Source organism: Ziziphus jujuba, chromosome 1 (assembly GCF_031755915.1).
Source record: "Ziziphus jujuba cultivar Dongzao chromosome 1, ASM3175591v1".
Lineage (NCBI taxonomy): Eukaryota > Viridiplantae > Streptophyta > Magnoliopsida > Rosales > Rhamnaceae > Ziziphus > Ziziphus jujuba.
The window spans coordinates 9,898,815-9,917,851 of NC_083379.1; the positions used below are offsets into that span (position 1 = coordinate 9,898,815).

Sequence of the window (19,037 nt, forward strand, 5' to 3'; positions counted from 1 at the left end):
ATATGTGGAGTTAGCAAAGGGGGTTTTTAATGTAAGGAGGCTTTATATTTAATGGGTCTTTGAAGTAAGTAAGCGGGGTTTTTGACGTAGAATTACTGGATTGAAAGGAAGCAAATGAGTGCTTTTGATGTACACATTTAGAAACAAGGAGATGTTTTATGTAGTATTTAGAATATATGGAGTTAACAAAAGGGTTGACGATTTAATCTACCAACGAATGTACGGAAGCATAACTTCAATTTTTTTTTTTTTTTTAAATCATGATTACAAGTAAATTTTGATTTAAAAGGGAGGAGAAGGTGATTTGAACCCATGACCTCAAAAGTGTGGATGTAAAAAGCATAACACTTAGCCAACCTTGTTATTTTAAGTGATCTTTAATGTAACCAAAATGGACCTTTGATGTTGTAAATAAATTAATGGGGTTTTTGAGGTAGACTTTCAAAATATAAGGATTAAAGTATTACTCTAAACTAAAAAGGAAAAGTATTTCATTTAGGCTTAATTGAATCTAGAAATTAGAAGTGTATTTTTTAATGATTTTAAAATGTGAAAAAGCAAAGAAGCATAAAAAGGTTTTTAAGTTAAGGGGGTTTTATAAAAGGACTTTCTTGCTTTGTTAATGTGGACTTTTAGAATGGTTGGGGTTAGCAAAAGGGTTAGAGATGTGTGGAATAAGGACTTTTTTGCTCTTATGTAGACTTTCAAAATATATGGAGTTAGCAAAGGGGTTAGAGATGTATGGTTTAAAGGTTTTTTTCGCTCTATGTAGACTTTGGAATGTGCGGAGTTAGCAAATAAAGGTTTTTAAGTCAAGGAGGATTTTTAAGGGGGGTCTTTAATTTGATCTTGTAAAGAATGTTATTGATGTACACTTTTAAAAAGTAAGGAAGCATAGTGGGGTTTTATTGTAAAGATGAGTTTTTAAGAGAATTATTGTTCTTATTACAATATAATCCTAATTTAAAGAAGAGAGGAGGGTGATTAAAATCTATGAACCTAAAAATATGGGTGTGAGAGCTATATTGCTTGGCTTATCTTAGTTGTCTATTTAAGGGATCTTTGATGTACACAAAACGAGTCTTTGATGTAAGCAAATGTGTGGTTTTTGATATAGACTTTTAGAATGTAACAAAGCAAAGAAGCACAAGTGGGGTTTTTAAGGTAAGGAGGTTTTATAAAGGAGCTTTTCATGTGTTTGCCAATATTGGCTCTTAGAAAGTGGGGGGTGAGCAAAGAAGTTAAAAGATGTATGCATAGGGTGAGGAATTGTTTTGCTCTGATGGAAACTTTTGGAATATACGAGGATAGCAAAGGGGTTATAGATGTACGGGGCAAGGGCTTTTTTACCCTGGTGTAGACATTTAGAATGTGTAACATTAGCAAAGGAGAGGGTTTTTAAGTTAATGAGGTTTTTTTAGGGGGGTATTTAATTTAATCTAGCAAAGAGTGTTATTGATGTAGGCTTTTATAATGTAAGGAAGGATTTTTAATGTAAGGAGTTTTTTTGTAAGGGATTTGTTTATTTTTATTCTGCAGGCACCAATATAATTTCCAAAGATAAATAAATAATTGCAGGCGCTATTATGTTTGATTATTTGAATTGTAATTGTACCTTACTAATGAAGATTTGTAAGACTTTCCTTTTGTTAGATGATTTGAGAATCATGCTGCTATGATGTAGTTTCCTCATTAATTTGAATTAACGACCTTGAACATATGAATGTAAAGGACAATACCACTTAGCCAACTTCACCTGTTAATTAAAATGATCTTTGATGTAAGCAAAGTGTATTTTTTTTTTTTTAATTAATAAAAGCAAGGGGACAGGATTTTTGAGGTAGACTTTTGAAACATAAAGAAGCAAAGAAGTCTAGAGGGGTTTTTAATTTTGTAAGGGGATCTTTTGTGTTTATTGCTAATGTAGACTGGCAAAGGGGCTATAAATGTGTTGGGTAAGGGTGCTTTTGCTTTAGTGTAGACTTGAAGAATTGGTCTTTGCTGATGTTGACTAGCAATGGGGTTAGAGATGTGTTGGGTCAGGGTGCTTTTGCTCTGATGTAGACTTGAAGAATTGGTGGGGTTACCCTTGAAATTCCAATTAAAAACCTAGAGGACTGCATATGATGGGATGTCTAGATAAGATATCTAATATGAAAACCCTCATTTTTCTTAATAAAACTAGATTGAATGTAAATTTTTCTTATTAATAAGACAGAAATTTTAGGGTTAGTATAATTTAATTTATCCGTTAAACTATGACAATATATATATATTTTTTATATTGCCTCCAAATTATTATAAAATTTATCACATAGCATTACAAATTATTGTTTTAGTGTTTCATTTTCTTCCGATTATACAATTATTTCCAATTAATTTAGTCATTCAAGTCCATATAGGTACATTATATAAAAGTAAAATAAAATATCATAAAATTGTTTTTAAGCAAAATTACATTTATAGGCCGGTTAATTTCATTAGAGTCACTCATAAAAAAATATTTAGATTAGACTGAAATGATATCAAAACAATAATGTATATGGCAATTTGAGAAATTTCATAGTTTAGAAGGGAAAATAAAAGCATATCATAGTTTGGAAGATAAAATGATAGAAACTCTAAATAGCTAAATATGGTTAAGATTTTATGATATATTTAAAAAGTTGTGAGTTTTGATCCCATTGATTAAATTTGTTGGAAAATCTCCACTACTTTTAATAAACTTTTGTTGGTGGACTGGTTTGTTTTTCTTTTGTTTTGTAGTGAAACCTTATTCAATATTTCTTCATGTGGACCAGCAGAATCGGAGAGGAGGGACTGAGGTTATTGATATTGTGGCTTTTGGTCTCTTTTCCCTGTAGTTCCAACTGAAATATGGAATCCCACAAACACCTTCCATATTTTTCTTTGTTTTGTTTTTACTTTCTTTTTTGTCCTGTGCTTTATTTGTTAATTAATTAATATATAAGATTAAAGAGTTTGTTTCTTAATTAGCGACTTTATGAAGATAAAGATTTATAACCAATATATAATAATAATATTGCACTCAAATTTTATAACTTGTATATGCTCTCTCCAATTTGATGAATTTGTGATTTCCGAAATTTTTATTTATCTCTAATAACTAATAATACATTAAAAATTAATAATTATAATAATAATAAGTAAAACAAGTTAATAAACCTACACACGCAAGATTTTTCTCGAATTCATTTTATTTACATAGATTCTGGTAATTAATTCTTTTCATTGTTTTTTCTTTTTCAAATTGTCGCTATCATATAAATATATGGAAATTGATTTTATGGGAAGTTAAATTTTGACTATCGGATTGATAGAGAATTTTGATCAAAGCTGCATGTGCGTTTGTGTATATTTAAGGGCCTGGTTCTAAGCTTCTATTTATGTATCTCTCCGTGGTCGTCACCAAATTTCAAACTAAGTTAACAATAACTCCGAAAATTCGTGGTAAGATGCTGAGTAGGTGGGATATGGTCGTACGGTGACGCCGGTCGTTGTGTAAACGTCCCAAACAACATAATACGTTGTAAGATGCTAAGCAGATCGGGTATGGTCGTACGGTGACAAAAGTCGTTGTCTAAAGGTGCCAAAGAACAATATATGCACACACGCAAATGCTCTAAGTAATTAAAATATTTATTAAATTTACATAATAAATTATTATTGATTTATATATTTATAAAAATAATAAATTATTAAATAAAAAATATTAAAAAAATTAATTAAATTTTAACATATAATTTGATAATAGATTAGATAAAGATTTTAATAACTTTTAACACTATATATAAACACAAAAATTTTATTGTGGAGAAGTCTTCCACTGGTTGTCAAATCAAATAGATCTTGTAAATCTACCTATCATAAATAGTTAATTGATTGTCAATCCAAATAGATTTTGTAGATTTTTTTTGTCCATCTATATGAGGTATTTGGTAAAAAAAATAAAAAAAATATTTTTTTTTAAAAATTAATTTTTTAAAATTTAATTTTCTAAAAATAAATCTTTTTAGAATTTTTTTATGATGTTTATTAATTATAAAAAAAACTAATAAGTAATTAAATAAATTTATACAATAAATATAAAAAATAAAATTATAATTAAAAAATAAATAAAATTAATCTTTTAGATAATTTTAAAATAACATCTTTTAGTAGGATTTATTTTTTTTTCCATATTATGAGATTTATTTTTTACTGGAATTTACAAATTTTTTTTTTAAAAATTATCCAAACAAAAAAAATTTCACTTTCTTGGAGAATTTTACATTTTCACTAACTTTATCATTACTCAAACATTTCAGTAGTCTAATTTTATCTACAATAACAATTAGATATAAATATATATATATATATATATATATATATAATTTTATTTATTTATTTGTGTGATTAATTAGAGGAAGTAATTTTACAAAAATAAGAAACTCGTACTAATTCTAATTTTCTTATACTTTTTTTTTAAAATTTTTGAAAAAATATAAAAATAAATGAGATTTAGCATATCACAATTTGCTATTAAAGAAAACTCGGCTTCTACAATTTATTTTACGTTTATTTATACAATAGGAATTTATTTATTTTTAATTAGTAGGAGTATGAACATTATCGTTAGATTAGACTGTTCTCGCATCGACAAATCTGCGAATATTTAATTATGTCATACCAGTCCTAAATACTCAATCCATTTTTAGCAAAAACATAATAATATAATTTAATAATATTATATATTATCTGCATTTTAAACAACAAACAGTAGCAAGTAGAAATATTTAAATTACTTTTAAAAATTCACATATATATATTCTTTGGTCACGCTGCGGCACAGACGTGCTGATCAACCGCACATCATTTTCGTAAAGCTGACGAAAACAAATAAATAAATGGAAAGCGATAGAAAACTATAAAATATATTAAAAAAAAAAAAATATACACACACACACACACACACACATATACTTATAAAAGCCATGCAAAATCTAAGAATGGAATTGCGATACAATTTCCTCGACGCAATATGGAACGCGGTGTTTTCCGAGTTTATATAAACCCCCACATGCTTGCCCCAGTGCGTTATGACGACCGTGTTAATCCTATCAATTTTCCTTTCCATTCTTAGAAATCCAAAGTCTTTCTACTCTACTTTCTCTTCATCAAATTCACCTTTTACAGTTTTCCATTTCTGTTTTCCACTTATTGATAAATTAGTAAGGAACAAATCCAAACAAGTTACGAATTCCTTGTCTTAATTATTATAAATACTGTTGTATTGATATGCTATATATATATTGTTGTATAAATGTTATATTTTTGGTGTGTTTGTTTGAATATATAGAGAAATTGATCAGAGAGGTAAGCAGAAAAATGTCGGACACCAGCAGACATGTAGACCTTGAGTCTCAGCAGAAAGTGATGCCGTCAAGCGGAGCCAGGTGGCGCAGGTTTCTTTTGATCATCAAAGCGCATAGAGTTTTCGTCTCAATCCTCACCGACCCGCCGCCTTTAATCTCCTTGTTGGGGCCGTCAGCAGGAGGAGGACGAGGAGGAGTACATGGTCTGCCCCCGCCTTACATTTCTGCTCTCTCTTCTGCTGGTATTAATGGTGATGTTCCTGTAAGTTTTTCAAGCGCTATTATATATTTTGTTTGTCGCTCTCTCTTTTTCTTAGTCGCTAGCTATAGCTACATGGTACGTTTACTAGCTACAAGATGCTATAATAGACAGTCTGATGGCATGCAACAGATTCTAATGCCTATATTAACCCAACAAGGTGTGTATTTATATTAAAGTTTTCATTTCTGATACTATAAGAATATTGCAAAAATCATAAAGCATTTTGGAGCTAATTCTTCTTTCTTAGTTAGAATTGACCTTTAGTTCGGACTGTTTGCCTGAACATTTATAATTCAATTACTCTCTAATATTCAAATTGATCATTTGTTGAAGGACGAATCTTCTTCAGCCGTACGTGATAATCAAGCATCAATAGAGGTCGTCCATTTGGATGTGGAGGTAGAAGACGATGATGACTATTGTAGCAGAGCGAGGGACAATGCAAACCTGCAACGTGCAAATATTGTGAAGATAGTAAAGGAAAAGGACATCGATTCTTTGCAGAGTTTTGGAGGTGTTGGAGGAATTGCCGAAGCTCTTTGTACCGATCTAGAGCTTGGTATTCATATTCCTGGCGATAATGAAGAAAGTACTAGTACCAGTCCTGAACTTCCATATGCAAGGGAAAGTGCAGAAGCAGCACAACTTTCCACAACACAGGCAACACGAGGCCTGTTTAGACTTCTTAAGAAATATTGCAGCAACTGCAACATCCTACTTCTCTCTTTGTGTGCCGCGCTGTCAATTGGATTCGGGATCAAGGAGGAGGGCTGGAAGACAGGTTGGTATGAAGGCGCCATCATAACGGTGGCGATTTTCATACTGATACTTGCTCCTTCCATCCGCGATTTCATACGCCAACGACGATCACAGAGGCTTTCGGAGACGCACAAACCCATCGATGAAACAGGATTTGTGATCAGAGGTGGATGCCGAAAAGAATTATCAATCTCTAATATTGTGGTAGGCGATGTCGTATGCCTGACTAGCGGATCGCCAATCCCCGGTGATGGACTATTCATTGTTTCAGACAATGAAGTCCTAGTTATTGAGGATGGTTTGGAGTCGACAGTTGATGAGAAAAGTCCATTTTTGTTTTATGGTGCAAAGGTGGTCAACGGCAGCGGACGAATGCTGATAACGTCTGTGGGAATGGAAACAGTATTGGGGGAGATGATGAGCAAAGTTTCCAATACTCATAGCAAGAACCCATTACCAGCTCAACTTGAAAAGGTTGGCACAACAACACAGATAGCTGGGCTCTCAATCTCTGTTCTAATCCTTGTAGTCTTGTTCCTCCATTTTATGCTTGAAAGCAAACATACTAATGATAAGAAACACTCAGCTGGTCTCCCAGAGCTGAAGAATACAGCAGCAACCAAAGGAATTATTGACATCATCAAGAAAATTGTCACAGAACCATGCGGAAAGATCAGTCCCTTCACAGCTTCGCTTGCCATTTTGCTGATTGGGGTCCAAGAACAAATTCCTTTTGTCATCATATTAGCCATGGCTTACCGGAGAAAGAGAATGTTTTCTCGCAAGGAGGCTTATGTTCAAGAACTGTTGGCTTCTGTCACAATAGGCTCCGCCAAATTCATTTGCGTTGAAAAGTTATACCAGCCGCAGGTTTCCATATGCTATGTCGGTGAGGAAAAAATTCAGAAACACTGCTGGTTTTCTGGATCAGTAGCTAGTTGTGTTCGTGAAGCTCTATGCCAATGCATCAGCACCCCAATTTTGATGCCATCAATTCCTGGTAGATCAATAGAAGATCCGCTGCTTCCATGGGCCGCCTTAGAATTGGGGACCGATATGGAGATTTCAAGGCAAAATTCCACCATTCTAAAGATAAAAGCACTGAACTCCCACGAGGAAGGAAGTGGAGTATTGATGGGGAAGTGCAGAGAACATGGAAGATATGATCATCGCGTATACTGGAAAGGCCCTGCAACCACAATATTAGCCATGTGTTCCCATTACTATGACAGCTCCGGTGAATTAAAGGAAATGGATGTAAACAAGAGAGGGACTTTTAAGCATATTGTTCAAGAAATGCAGTCAGAGGAGTTTGACCATCTCAAAATTCTTGCATTTGCTTACAAGGATGTTGATGTTTCAAATCTAGATGAAAATGACTTGACCTTAGTAGGAATAGTTGGCCTGAAAAACACATGCTGCACAAAGACAATAGATGCAATTAGTGCTTGTCAAAAAGCTGGAGTAAAAATCATACTTGCTTCAGAAGATGATGTTTCAGTTCTGGAAAACATGGCTCACAAGTGTGGATTAATAATGCTTCCCAACTCAGACAAACTGGTGCTTGAAGGTAAAGATATTCGAAATCTTACTGAAAAAGAGAGTATGGATCTAGTGGATAAAATCAGTGTAATGGGAAACTCTCATCCGTCTGATAGGCTCCTCCTTGTTCAGTGTTTGAATAAGAAAGGCAATGTGGTAGCAGTGGTTGGAAACAGAACAACTGCAAGTGCTATGCTAAAAGAAGCTGATGTTGGGGTGGCAATGGGGATTTCGAGTAGTGAAATGGCAAGAGAGAGTTCCGACATCATTGTTCGAAATGGAAATTTCAGTTTATTACCGCGCCTTATTAGTCACGGAAGATGTACTTACAACAACATTCTTAAGTACATCCAACTTGAGCTCACAATGATCATATCGGGGACAATGATTTCCTTCATCACCACTGTGTCTTTGGTAGATGTTCCAATTACGGCGATGCAATTGATCTTGGCAAACTTCATTGTGAACCTTCTAGGTGGATTTGCTCTACTGTCAGAACCACCCACAGATGAACTGATGAACAATCCTCCAATAAGCCCAACTGAACCTTTCATCCCAAAATCCATGTGGAGAAATATAGCAACTCAAACTCTATACCAGACATCCATCTTGGTCACCTTTCATTTCAAAGGGAAGAATCTACTTGGCATTGGCGAGCAGGTGAGCAAATCCATTGTCTTCAACAGTTTTGTGCTTTGCCAGGTATTCAACCTGTTGAATTCGAGGGAGCCAGAGAAGAAAAACGTGTTCAAAGGGCTTCACCGAAATCCATGCTTTTATGTGGTTGTGCTGATCATCCTAACCCTACAGGTATCCTTTAATGAGATTTCACATATTCTTGTGGATTGTGCCAGATTGAACAAGGCACAGTGGGTTTTGTGTCTTATAATGGGATTTATTTCAGTGCCAATCGATTCAGCTGTGAAATTGACAACCAGCTTCATCAAGATTCATGCATTCCTTCCTCAGACTGGATCTACAAGCTTTACATCCTCTGTTCCTGCATATTCAGAATCATCAGTTTCTAGTATTCTAGAGCTATCACAGCAGGGGAACACTCCGAATCAACCTTAGAATCATTTGAAGAAATGGCATCTAAAAATTTTCGAACATATTTCTAAATGTAACTTGCAAATTGCAGCTCGTTATCGCCAAGTTTTGTAGATACTTAATAACTTTTATTTTCCCTATTCAGCGTTGCCATTTCTGAAAAATACTAGGTTAGAAAGTCCAACTCAAATTGCTAACCATGTAAAGTAACCTGGTGGTTCTTTATTCGTTTTGAACAATAAGAACAAATAGAAATAATAAAACTTAAATAGACTCTTGTACCAGTCTTTGCTTTTCAGGAAAAAGAGAATTACAAAACAAATAATCAACAAATATAGCAACAAATTTGTAGCAGAGAGATACACTTTTAAGACTATAAAGCCAAAAAGAGTTGCATCTGACCTTAGGTGACCAAGAAACTGGTGAAGTTCTTGAGCGGCTGACAATGTGGTGAGTTTGCGTTGTGTCCTGTGGAGATGGGAAGAAAACCGAAGACACAGTTTAAGGTAGTTGACGTTGACTCTTCAGTCAAGAACAGCTGGAGATAATAATTCTAACAATGTTATATAACACCTTCAAATTTTCCAAAACGATGACGTATTGATGTTGGCATCAATTGCAATCACTATTTTTAGATATTTTCTGGGGGAGAGAATTTGTGCTTCATGCCTAACAGAGAGCTTGATTGTCGTATGAAAAAAAGAGAGCTCAACATTCCTTATTTTAGGTTGGTCAATTCTAATTTTCTGCCAAAGAAAAATTGGGAAAAAAAAAATCAAATATAAATATACAGCAAGCATGTACCAATTGTGATGTATAATGCATTGGAATTGACAATCCTTCCATTTCTTTTGAGTAATCCTTTCGTGTGAAGATCATTTAGTATAAGAATAATTCAAGCTCATTTTCAATAAGCCAACCTAGACAAAGGAAATCTTTTTTTTCTCACAAATTTTATTTGTTTCTGTGGATTGCTATCTAGGCATCATAAATTTATTAAAAAAAATAAAATTCCGATAAACCATTCAGATTCACATTCAAAAAGTTATAGATTTAAAAAATTAAGATGGAGAAATCTTTATAATTTGTATATGTGAAAAACTAATAAAATCTAGCATTAGAAATTTAGAACCGCATGTCATAAGTCTCCCCAAAACAGACCTCTGTTTTTTTGGTGGGAGTTATATAAGGAGCTTTCGATTTGGGTAAAGTTAAGATTTCAAAATTGTATTTTTTATTTTTTTTAATTTTTTGCATTTGACGCCTTTAAGTTTCAAAAAGCTACGTTCATATGATAAACTATTAAATGTTAAAGAAATCATTAAGCTTATTCATTTTTTAATGTAAATCAATTTTTAATTTTTTAATCATTAATTCATCCCGGATAATTCAAAAACTCATCATTTACTGGATAAATAAACATAATAAAAAAATTAGGGTAAGAAATAAATAAACCGATAGAGTTCCTTAAATATTCCTTATATTTATTGGTTTCGTTATCAATATTGATTTTCTTTTTCTTTTTTTTCTTTTTTCAATTTAAAGTTACCAAATGTATTAAAAAGAATTCTAGAGACTTTTAAATAAATTTTGCCATATTAGAGGGTAGTGAAGTATATTTAACCCTTTATTTATATAACTAGAAAGAATATCTATATATAAAGCCTTAAATATTATATATTATATTATATACCATAAGAGTTGTAGGAAGCACATGATAATGAAGGGTCATTGCCTAATAAATTAAAGGCTCAGTTTCTAAACATTTTGTCAATTAGATATACTTAACTCTATGGCTTTAATTTAGGTTTTAATACGAGGGAACTCCATTAGTTCTAGGGCTGGCTTTGGCGTAAAACTGTTTTTTAAGGTTCAGGAATTTTGGATATTATTTACCATGTGGTGTTTTTAGATGATAAATATTTTCTATAAACTAATTGGGAATGGGCTATAATTTCAACTAGGATGCAAAGTACACCTTTTCTTTTCTTTTTTTTTTTTTTTTTTTTTTTTTTTTTTTTTTTCCTCTTCTCTTTTGCAAATCCTAATAAAATGGTAGGGTTTCTCAGGTCATAATTGGCAACTTGTTAATGAGGGAAAAATCTAATAGGAATATTCTCAACCCCTGCGCAGGGTCAAAAAAACCTGAATGCATGGATTCGCTTGTGGATATATTATTTATTTATTTATAATGGTATTAGGGTGTAACGTGGAAATTGCTCTCTTCATCATCTGCACTTTGGAGAATTCCACTTGTCTAATTATTTCCTATTTATTATCCTTCCTCATATATATGAATATCTTCTAATCTCTCTCTTATCTGTACAACTCACCTACCCCATGGACAAAATATTTGTTCTCCATTTCCTTTTCCTAATACATATATGAATTCAACAATTTATCACACACGCGTATATATATATATATATAAAGATAGATATACACACATAAAGTGGAATTCGGATTTTCTATTTTTCTTGCTTGAAAGATAAACAAATATAAAGAAATTCCATCCTATGAAACAAAAAGATTGTAGGTGATCATACCCGGAATTCCAATGAGAATCATGAGGACTGCATGATAAGATGTCCAGATATCTCATATGAAAATCCTTATCTTTACTTTTAATAAATAGCTTGAATAAATATTACCCATGGTTTACTATGTAGGATATTTTTACTGTACGATTTTATATGCATTTTTACCATATTAAAATATTATGGAAAGCGTTTCCCATATAAAATTTTTTGACAAAAATGTATTTCATAAATAATTTAAACCCTTTAATTTATCTAATCAAATGATTTATATTTGATTGATTTTTTAAAATATCTCATACTCATATGTAAATACTATTTATTTTTACCTAAATTATTTATTACTTCCAAATTAATCTTTCATTTTTTTTTTTTAATCTCAATCATTTTCCTTCGGATCCGCAGTTTCCAATTCTTCGGGCTTTTTTTTTTCTTTTCCTAGTTTGTCTATATTTTTTAATTTTTTGAAATAGATTCTTATATTATTTAAATCTTTATTATAATATACTTTTAAATAATTAAATAATAAATTTGAAGAATACTTTAGATACTAACAAGATAACATATTTATATATATATATACAGAATAAAAAATAGTAGTCATGCCTTGTGAGAGCATATGACGATCCTCTATTTTGCTTTACATTTTACTATATGATGTCTGATTTCGTTCACAATAGCAATTATATATATATATATATAAATAATTTTATTTATTTATTTGTGTGATTAGTTAGACGAAGTAATTTTACAAAAATAGAAAACTCATATTAATTCTATTTTCTAATACTTTTTATTTTTTGTAAAATATATAAAAATAAATGAGATTTAGCATATCATAATTTACTATTTAAAAAAGTGTCGGCTTCTACAGTTTATTTTTCATTATTTCTACAATAGGAATTTATTTATTTTTAATTATTATGTAAGATGAATCCCGGGAGTATAAACATTATCATTAGATTAGATTGTTCTCGCATCGATGAATCTGCGAATATTTAATTATGTCATATCAGTACTAAATAATCATGCTTTTTAGCAAAAACATAATAATATAATTTACTAATATTATATATTATATGAAAATTCAAGTAAGTTTATTTGCATTTTAAACAACAAACAGTAGCAAGTAAAAAAGTAGAAATATTTAAATTACTTTTAAAAATTCACATATATATTCTTTGGTCACACGGCGGCACGGACGTGCTGATCAACCGCATATCATTCTCGTAAAGCAGACGAAAACAAATAGATAAATGGAAAGCTATAGAAAAATATATAATATATTAAAAAATAAAAAAATACACACACACACACACACACACACACACACACACACACACACACACACACACACACACACACACATATGTATATATATTTATAAAAACCATGCAAAATCTAAGAATGAAGTTGCGACACAATTTCCTCGAAAAATATGGAACGCGGTGTTTTCCGAGTTTAGTCTCACTATATAAACCCCCACATCGCTTGCCCCAATGCGTTATGACCGTGTTAATCCTATCTATTTTCCTTTCCATTCTTAGAAATCCAAAGTCTCTCTACTCTCTACTTTCTCTTCATCAAATTCACCTTTTACAGTTTTCCATTTCTGTTTTCCACTTATTGATAAATTAGTAAGGAACAAATCCAAACAAGTTACGAATTCCTTCTCTTAATTATTATATATACTGTTGTATTGATATTCTATATATAAATTGTTGTATAAATGTTATATTTTTGGTGTGTTTGTTGGAATATATAGAGAAATTGATCAGAGAGGTAAGCAGATAAATGTCGGACACCAGCGAACATGTCGACCTTGAGTCTCAGCAGAAAGTGATGCTGTCCAGCAGAACCCGGTGGCGCAGGTTTCTGTTGATCATCAAAGCGCATAGAGTTTTCGTCTCAATCCTCACCGACCCGCCGTCTGTAATCTCCTTGCTGGGGCCGTCAGCAGGAGGAGTACATACTCTGCCCCCGGCTTACATTTCTGCTTTCTCTTCTGCTGGTACTAATGGTGATGTTCCTGTAAGTTTTTCAAGCGCAATTTTATATTTTGTTTGTCGTTCTGTCTCTTTTTCTTAGTCGCTAGCTATAGCTAGATGGTACGTTTACTAGCTACAAGATGCTATAATAGACCGTCTGATGGCATGCAACAGATTCTAATGCCTATATTAACCCAACAAGAAGGTGTGTATTTATATTAAAGTTTTCATTTCTGATACTATAAGAATATTGCAAAAATCATAAAGCATTTTGGAGCTAATTCTTCTTTCTGCGTTAGAATTGACTTTTAGTTCGGACTGTTTGCCTGTACATTTATAATTCAATTACTCTCTAATATTCAAATTGATCATTTGTTGAAGGACGAATCTTCTTCAGCCGTACCTGATAATCAAGTATCAATAGAGGTCGTCCATTTGGATGTGGAGGTAGAAGATGATGATGACTATTGTAGCAGAGCGAGGGACAATGCAAACCTGCAACGTGCAAATATTGTGAAGATGGTAAAGGAAAAGGACATCGATTCTTTGCAGAGTTTTGGAGGTGTTGGAGGAATTGCCGAAGCTCTTTGTACCGATCTAGAGCTTGGGAGTCATATTCCTGGCGACAATGAAGAAAGTACTAGTACCAGTCTTGAACTTCCATATGCAAGGGAAAGTGGAGAAGCAGCACAACTTTCCACAACACAGGCAACCGAAGCACCTAGACGAGGCCTGTTTAGACTTCTTAAGAAACATTGCAGCAACTGCAACACCCTACTTCTCTCTTTGTGTGCCGCGCTGTCAATTGGATTCGGGATCAAGGAGGAGGGCTGGAAGACTGGTTGGTATGAAGGCGCCATCATAATGGTGGCGATTTTCATACTGATACTTGCTCCTTCCATCCGAGATTTCATACGCCAACGACGATCACAGAGGCTTTCGGAGATGCACAAGCCCATTGATGAAACAGGATTTGTGATCAGAGGTGGATGCCGAAAGGAATTATCGATCTCTAATATTGTGGTAGGCGATGTGGTCTGCCTTACCAGCGGATCTCCAGTCCCTGGTGATGGAATATTCTTTGTTAATCCTGGTGATGACCACGCCCGCCTTGTCGTTGATCACGATGGTTTGGAGTCAGTTGATGAGAATACTCCATTTTTGTTCTATGGTGCAAAGGTGATTTACGGCAAGGGAAGAATGCTGATAACTTCTGTGGGAATGGATACAGTATTGGGGGCGCTGATGAATCAAGTTTCCAGTACTTGCAATGAGACCCCATTACCAGTTCAACTTGAAAAGTTTGGCACAACAACACAGACAGCTGCAATCTCAATCTCCATTTTAATCCTTGTGGTGTTGTTCCTCCGTTTTATGCTTGAAGGCAAACATACTACGAATAAACACTCAGCTGGTCTCCCAGAGCTAAAGAATGCAGCAGCAACCAAGGGAATTATTGACATCATCAAGAAAATTGTCACAAAACCATATGGAAAGACCTGTCCCTTCACAACTTCACTGGCCATTTTTATGGTAGGAATCCAAGAGCCAATTCCTTTTGTCATCATATTAGCTATGGCTTATATGAGGAAAAAGATGTTTTCAGGCAAGACCTATGCTAAGGACCTATTGGCTTATGTCAAAGTAGGCTCTGCCAATATCATTTGCGCTGAAAAGTTATACCACCCGGAAGTTGTTAGGTGCTATGTAGGTGAGGAAAACATTCAGAAAGGCTGCTGGGCCGACTCTGGAGTAGCTACATGCGTAGGTGAAGTTCTGTGCCAATGTATCAGCACCCCAATACTGATGCCTTCGGTTCATTGGAGATCAATAGAAGATCCGCTGCTTCCATGGGCTGCCTCAGACCTGGGGATGGATACGGAGATTTCGAGGCAAAATTCCACAATTCAAGAGATGAAAGCATTGAGCTCCAATGAGGAAGGAAGTGGAGTATTGATGAGGAAGGACAGAGAAAATGGAAGCTATGATCAGCGCGTCTACTGGAAAGGCCCTGCGACTACGATAATAGACATGTGTTCCCGTTACCATGAAAGCAATGGTCAAATAAAGGAAATGGATGTAAATAAGACAGGGGCATTTAAGCAAAATGTTGAAGGAATGCACACTGACCATCTCAAAACCATTGCATTTGCTTACAAGGATATTGATGTTTCAATTGTAGAAGAAAATGACTTGACCTTAGTAGCAATGGTTGGCCTGAAAAACACATGCTGCACAGAGACAATAGATGCAATTAGTGCTTGTCAAAAGGCTGGAGTAAAAATCATACTTGCTTCTGAAGATGATGTTTCAGTTCTGGAAGACATAGCCCATAAGTGTGGATTAAAAATGCTTCCCGACTCAGACAGCTCGGTAAATCTTACTGAAACAGATAGGATGGATCTAGTGGATAAAACCGGTGTTATGGGAAACTCCCATCCATCTGATAGGCTCCTCCTTGTTCAATGTTTGAAGAAGAAAGGCTATGTGGTCGCAGTGGTTGGAAACAGAGCAACTGCAAGTGCTACACTAAAAGAAGCTGATGTTGGGGTGGCAATGGGGATTTGGAGCAGCAAAATGGCAAGAGAAAGTTCCGACATCATCGTTCGAAATGGAAATTTTGGCTTGTTTGTGAGCCTTATCAGTTACGGAAGATGTACTTACGACAACATCCAGAAATACATCCAACTTGTGCTCACGATGATCATATCAGGGACATTCATTTCCTTGATCACCACTGTGTCTTCGGCAGCCATCCCAATTACGGGGATTCAATTGATCTTGGCAAACTTCATTGTGAACCTTCTAGGTGGATTTGCTCTACTGTCAGAACCACCCACAGATGAACTGATGAATAATCCTCCAATAAGCCCAACTGAACCTTTCATCACAAAGCGCATGTGGAGAAACATAGCAACTCAAGCTCTATACCAGACATCCATCTTGGTCACCTTTCATTTCAAAGGGAAGAATCTACTTGGCATTAGCGAGCAGGTGAGCAAATCCATGGTCTTCAACAGTTTTGCGCTCTGCCAGGTATTCAACCTGTTGAATTCAAGGGAGCCAGAGAAGAAAAACATGTTCAAAGGGCTTCACCGAAATCCATGCTTTTATGTGGTTGTGCTGATCATCCTAACCCTGCAGGTATCCTTTGTTGAGATTTCACATATTCTTGTGGATTATGCCAGATTGAACCAGGCACAGTGGGTTTTGTGTCTTATAATGGGATTTGTTTCAGTGCCAATCGATACAGCTGTGAAATTGACAACCAGCTTCATCAAGTTTCATACACTTTTCCCTCGGACTGGATCTACAAGCTTTTCACCCTCTGCTCCTGCATATTCAGAATCATCAGTTTCTAGTATTCTAGAGCTATCACAGCAGGGGAACACTCCGAATCAACCTTAGATTCATTTGAAGAAATGGCATCTAAAAATTGTCAAACATATTTCTAAATGTAACTTGCAAATTGCAGCTCGTTATCGCCAAGTTTTGTAGATAATAACTTTTATTTTCCCTATTCAGTGTTGCCATTTCTGAAAAATACTAGGTTAGAAAGTCCAACTCAAATTGCTAACCATGTAAAGTAACCTGGTTGTTCTTTATCCATTTAAAACAATCAGAACAAATAGAAATAATAAAACTTAAATAAACTCCTGTACCAGTCCTTGCTCTTCAGGAAAAAGAGAATTACAAAACAAATAATCAACAAATATAGCAACAAAGTTGCAGCAAAGAGATCCACTTTTAAGACTATAAAGCCAAAAAGAGTTGCATCTGACCTTAGGTGACCAAGAAACTGGTGAAGTTCTTGAGCGGCTGACAATGTGGTGAGCTTGCGTTGTGTCCTGTGGAGATGGGAATCAAACCGAAGACACAGTTTAAGGTAGTTGACGTTGACTCTTCGGTCAAGAACAGCTGGAGATAATAATTCTAACGATGTTGTATAACACCTTCAAATTTTCCAAAACGATGACGTATTGATGTTTGTATCAATTGATTGATTGTCGTATGAAAAAATGAGAGCTCAGCATTCCTTAGTTTAGGTTGGTCAATTTTAATTTTCTGCCAAAGAAAAATGGAGAAAAATCAATTATAAATATGCAGCAAGCATGTACCTATTGTGATGTATAGTGCATTGGAATTGACAATCCTTCCATTTCTTTTGAATTATCCTTTCGTGCATAGATAATTTACCAAAAGAATAAATCAAAGCTCATTTTCAGTAAACCAACCTAGACAAAGGAAATCATTTATTTTTTTCTCACAAATTTTATTTGTTTCTGTGGGTTGCTATCTGGCATTATAAATTAAAAAAAAATAAAAAATCCAGTAAACTATTTACATTTATATTTAATAAAAAGGATCGTAGATTTAAAATATTAAGATAGAAATTTTTTTATAATTTATGTATGTGACATTAATAAAATCTAGCATTAGAAATAAAAAATTTAAAATCGCGTGCCATAAGTCTCCCCAAAACAGACCTCTGTTTTTTTGGAGGTTTCAAAAAACTGCATTCACTATTAAATGTTAAAGAAATCATTAGGTTCATTCATTTTTTAACCTAATTAAATTTTTAATTTTTTTTATCATTAATTCATCCCAAATAATCCAAAAACTCACCATTTACTAGATAAATAAACATATAAAAAATTTTGGGTAAATAATAGGTAAACCGATAGGGTTTCTTATATTTAACTGATTTGTTATCAATATGGATGTTTTTCTTTTCTTTTCTTTATTAATTTAAAGGTACCAGATGTATAAAAAAAAAATTCTAAAGACTTTTAATAAAAGGCTAAGTGTTTTAAACATTTTGTCAATTAGATATACTTAGGTATATGGCTTTAATTTAGGTCTTAATACGAGAGAGCTCCATCAGTTCTAGCGCTGGATTTGGTGTAAAATTATTTTTTTGAAGGTTCAGGAATTTTGGATATTATTTACTTTGCGGTGTTTCTAGATGATAAATATTTTCTATAAACTACTTGGGAATGGGCTATAATTTCAACTAGGATGCAAAGCACACGCTTTTCTTTTCTTTTTTCTTTTTTTTGGTGGCAATCCTAATAAAATGTGTAAGATTTCTAAGGTCAAAACTGGCAACTTGTTAAGGAGGGAAAAAATCTAATATGAATATTCTTAACCCCTGCGCAGGGTTAAAAGCTGGAATAAATGCATGGGTTCAGCTTGTGGATATATTATTTATTTATTATGATATTAGGGTGCAACGTGGAAATTACTCTCTTTATCATCTGCACATTGGAGAATTCCATTTTCCTAGTTATTTCCTATTTATTATCCTTCCTCATATATATATGAATGTCTTCTACACCACCAAAGCGGAAGTCGGATTTTCTATTTTCTTGCTTGAAAGATAAATAAATATAAAGAAATTCCATCTTATGAAACAAAAAGATTGTAGGTGATCATGAAAAAGAGTAGGTATCTGTATCTTCCGTCTCGTACCCGAAATCCCAATGAGAATCCAGGGGACTGCATGACATGATGTCCAGATATC

The 19,037-nt window shown here is 33.7% G+C and overlaps 2 protein-coding genes across 2 annotated transcripts; both read left to right on the forward strand.

The window, feature by feature from the left end:
* Positions 1-5,388: 5,388 nt before the first annotated feature.
* On the forward strand, positions 5,389-9,012 carry LOC107434840 (calcium-transporting ATPase 12, plasma membrane-type). The gene is made up of 2 exons (XM_048473742.2): positions 5,389-5,637; positions 5,971-9,012. The coding sequence occupies exons 1-2, from the start codon at positions 5,389-5,391 to the stop codon at positions 9,010-9,012; spliced, it is 3,291 nt and encodes a 1,096-aa protein (XP_048329699.2).
* Positions 9,013-13,040: 4,028 nt separating this feature from the next.
* LOC107435201 (calcium-transporting ATPase 12, plasma membrane-type) lies at positions 13,041-16,921 on the forward strand. The gene is made up of 2 exons (XM_048473794.2): positions 13,041-13,556; positions 13,895-16,921. The coding sequence occupies exons 1-2, from the start codon at positions 13,320-13,322 to the stop codon at positions 16,919-16,921; spliced, it is 3,264 nt and encodes a 1,087-aa protein (XP_048329751.1). The 5' UTR covers positions 13,041-13,319.
* The last annotated feature ends 2,116 nt before the right edge of the window (positions 16,922-19,037 follow it).

What these genes read in the sequence shown, in the direction of transcription:
- LOC107434840 (XM_048473742.2), top strand. Translation starts at nt 5,389, where the DNA reads ATGTCGGACACCAGCAGACATGTAGACCTTGAGTCTCAGCAGAAAGTG. An exon ending in GTATTAATGGTGATGTTCCT is followed by an intron (nt 5,638 to 5,970) that starts GTAAGTTTTTCA and finishes CATTTGTTGAAG; the next exon opens with GACGAATCTTCTTCAGCCGT.
- LOC107435201 (XM_048473794.2), top strand. Translation starts at nt 13,320, where the DNA reads ATGTCGGACACCAGCGAACATGTCGACCTTGAGTCTCAGCAGAAAGTG. An exon ending in GTACTAATGGTGATGTTCCT is followed by an intron (nt 13,557 to 13,894) that starts GTAAGTTTTTCA and finishes CATTTGTTGAAG; the next exon opens with GACGAATCTTCTTCAGCCGT.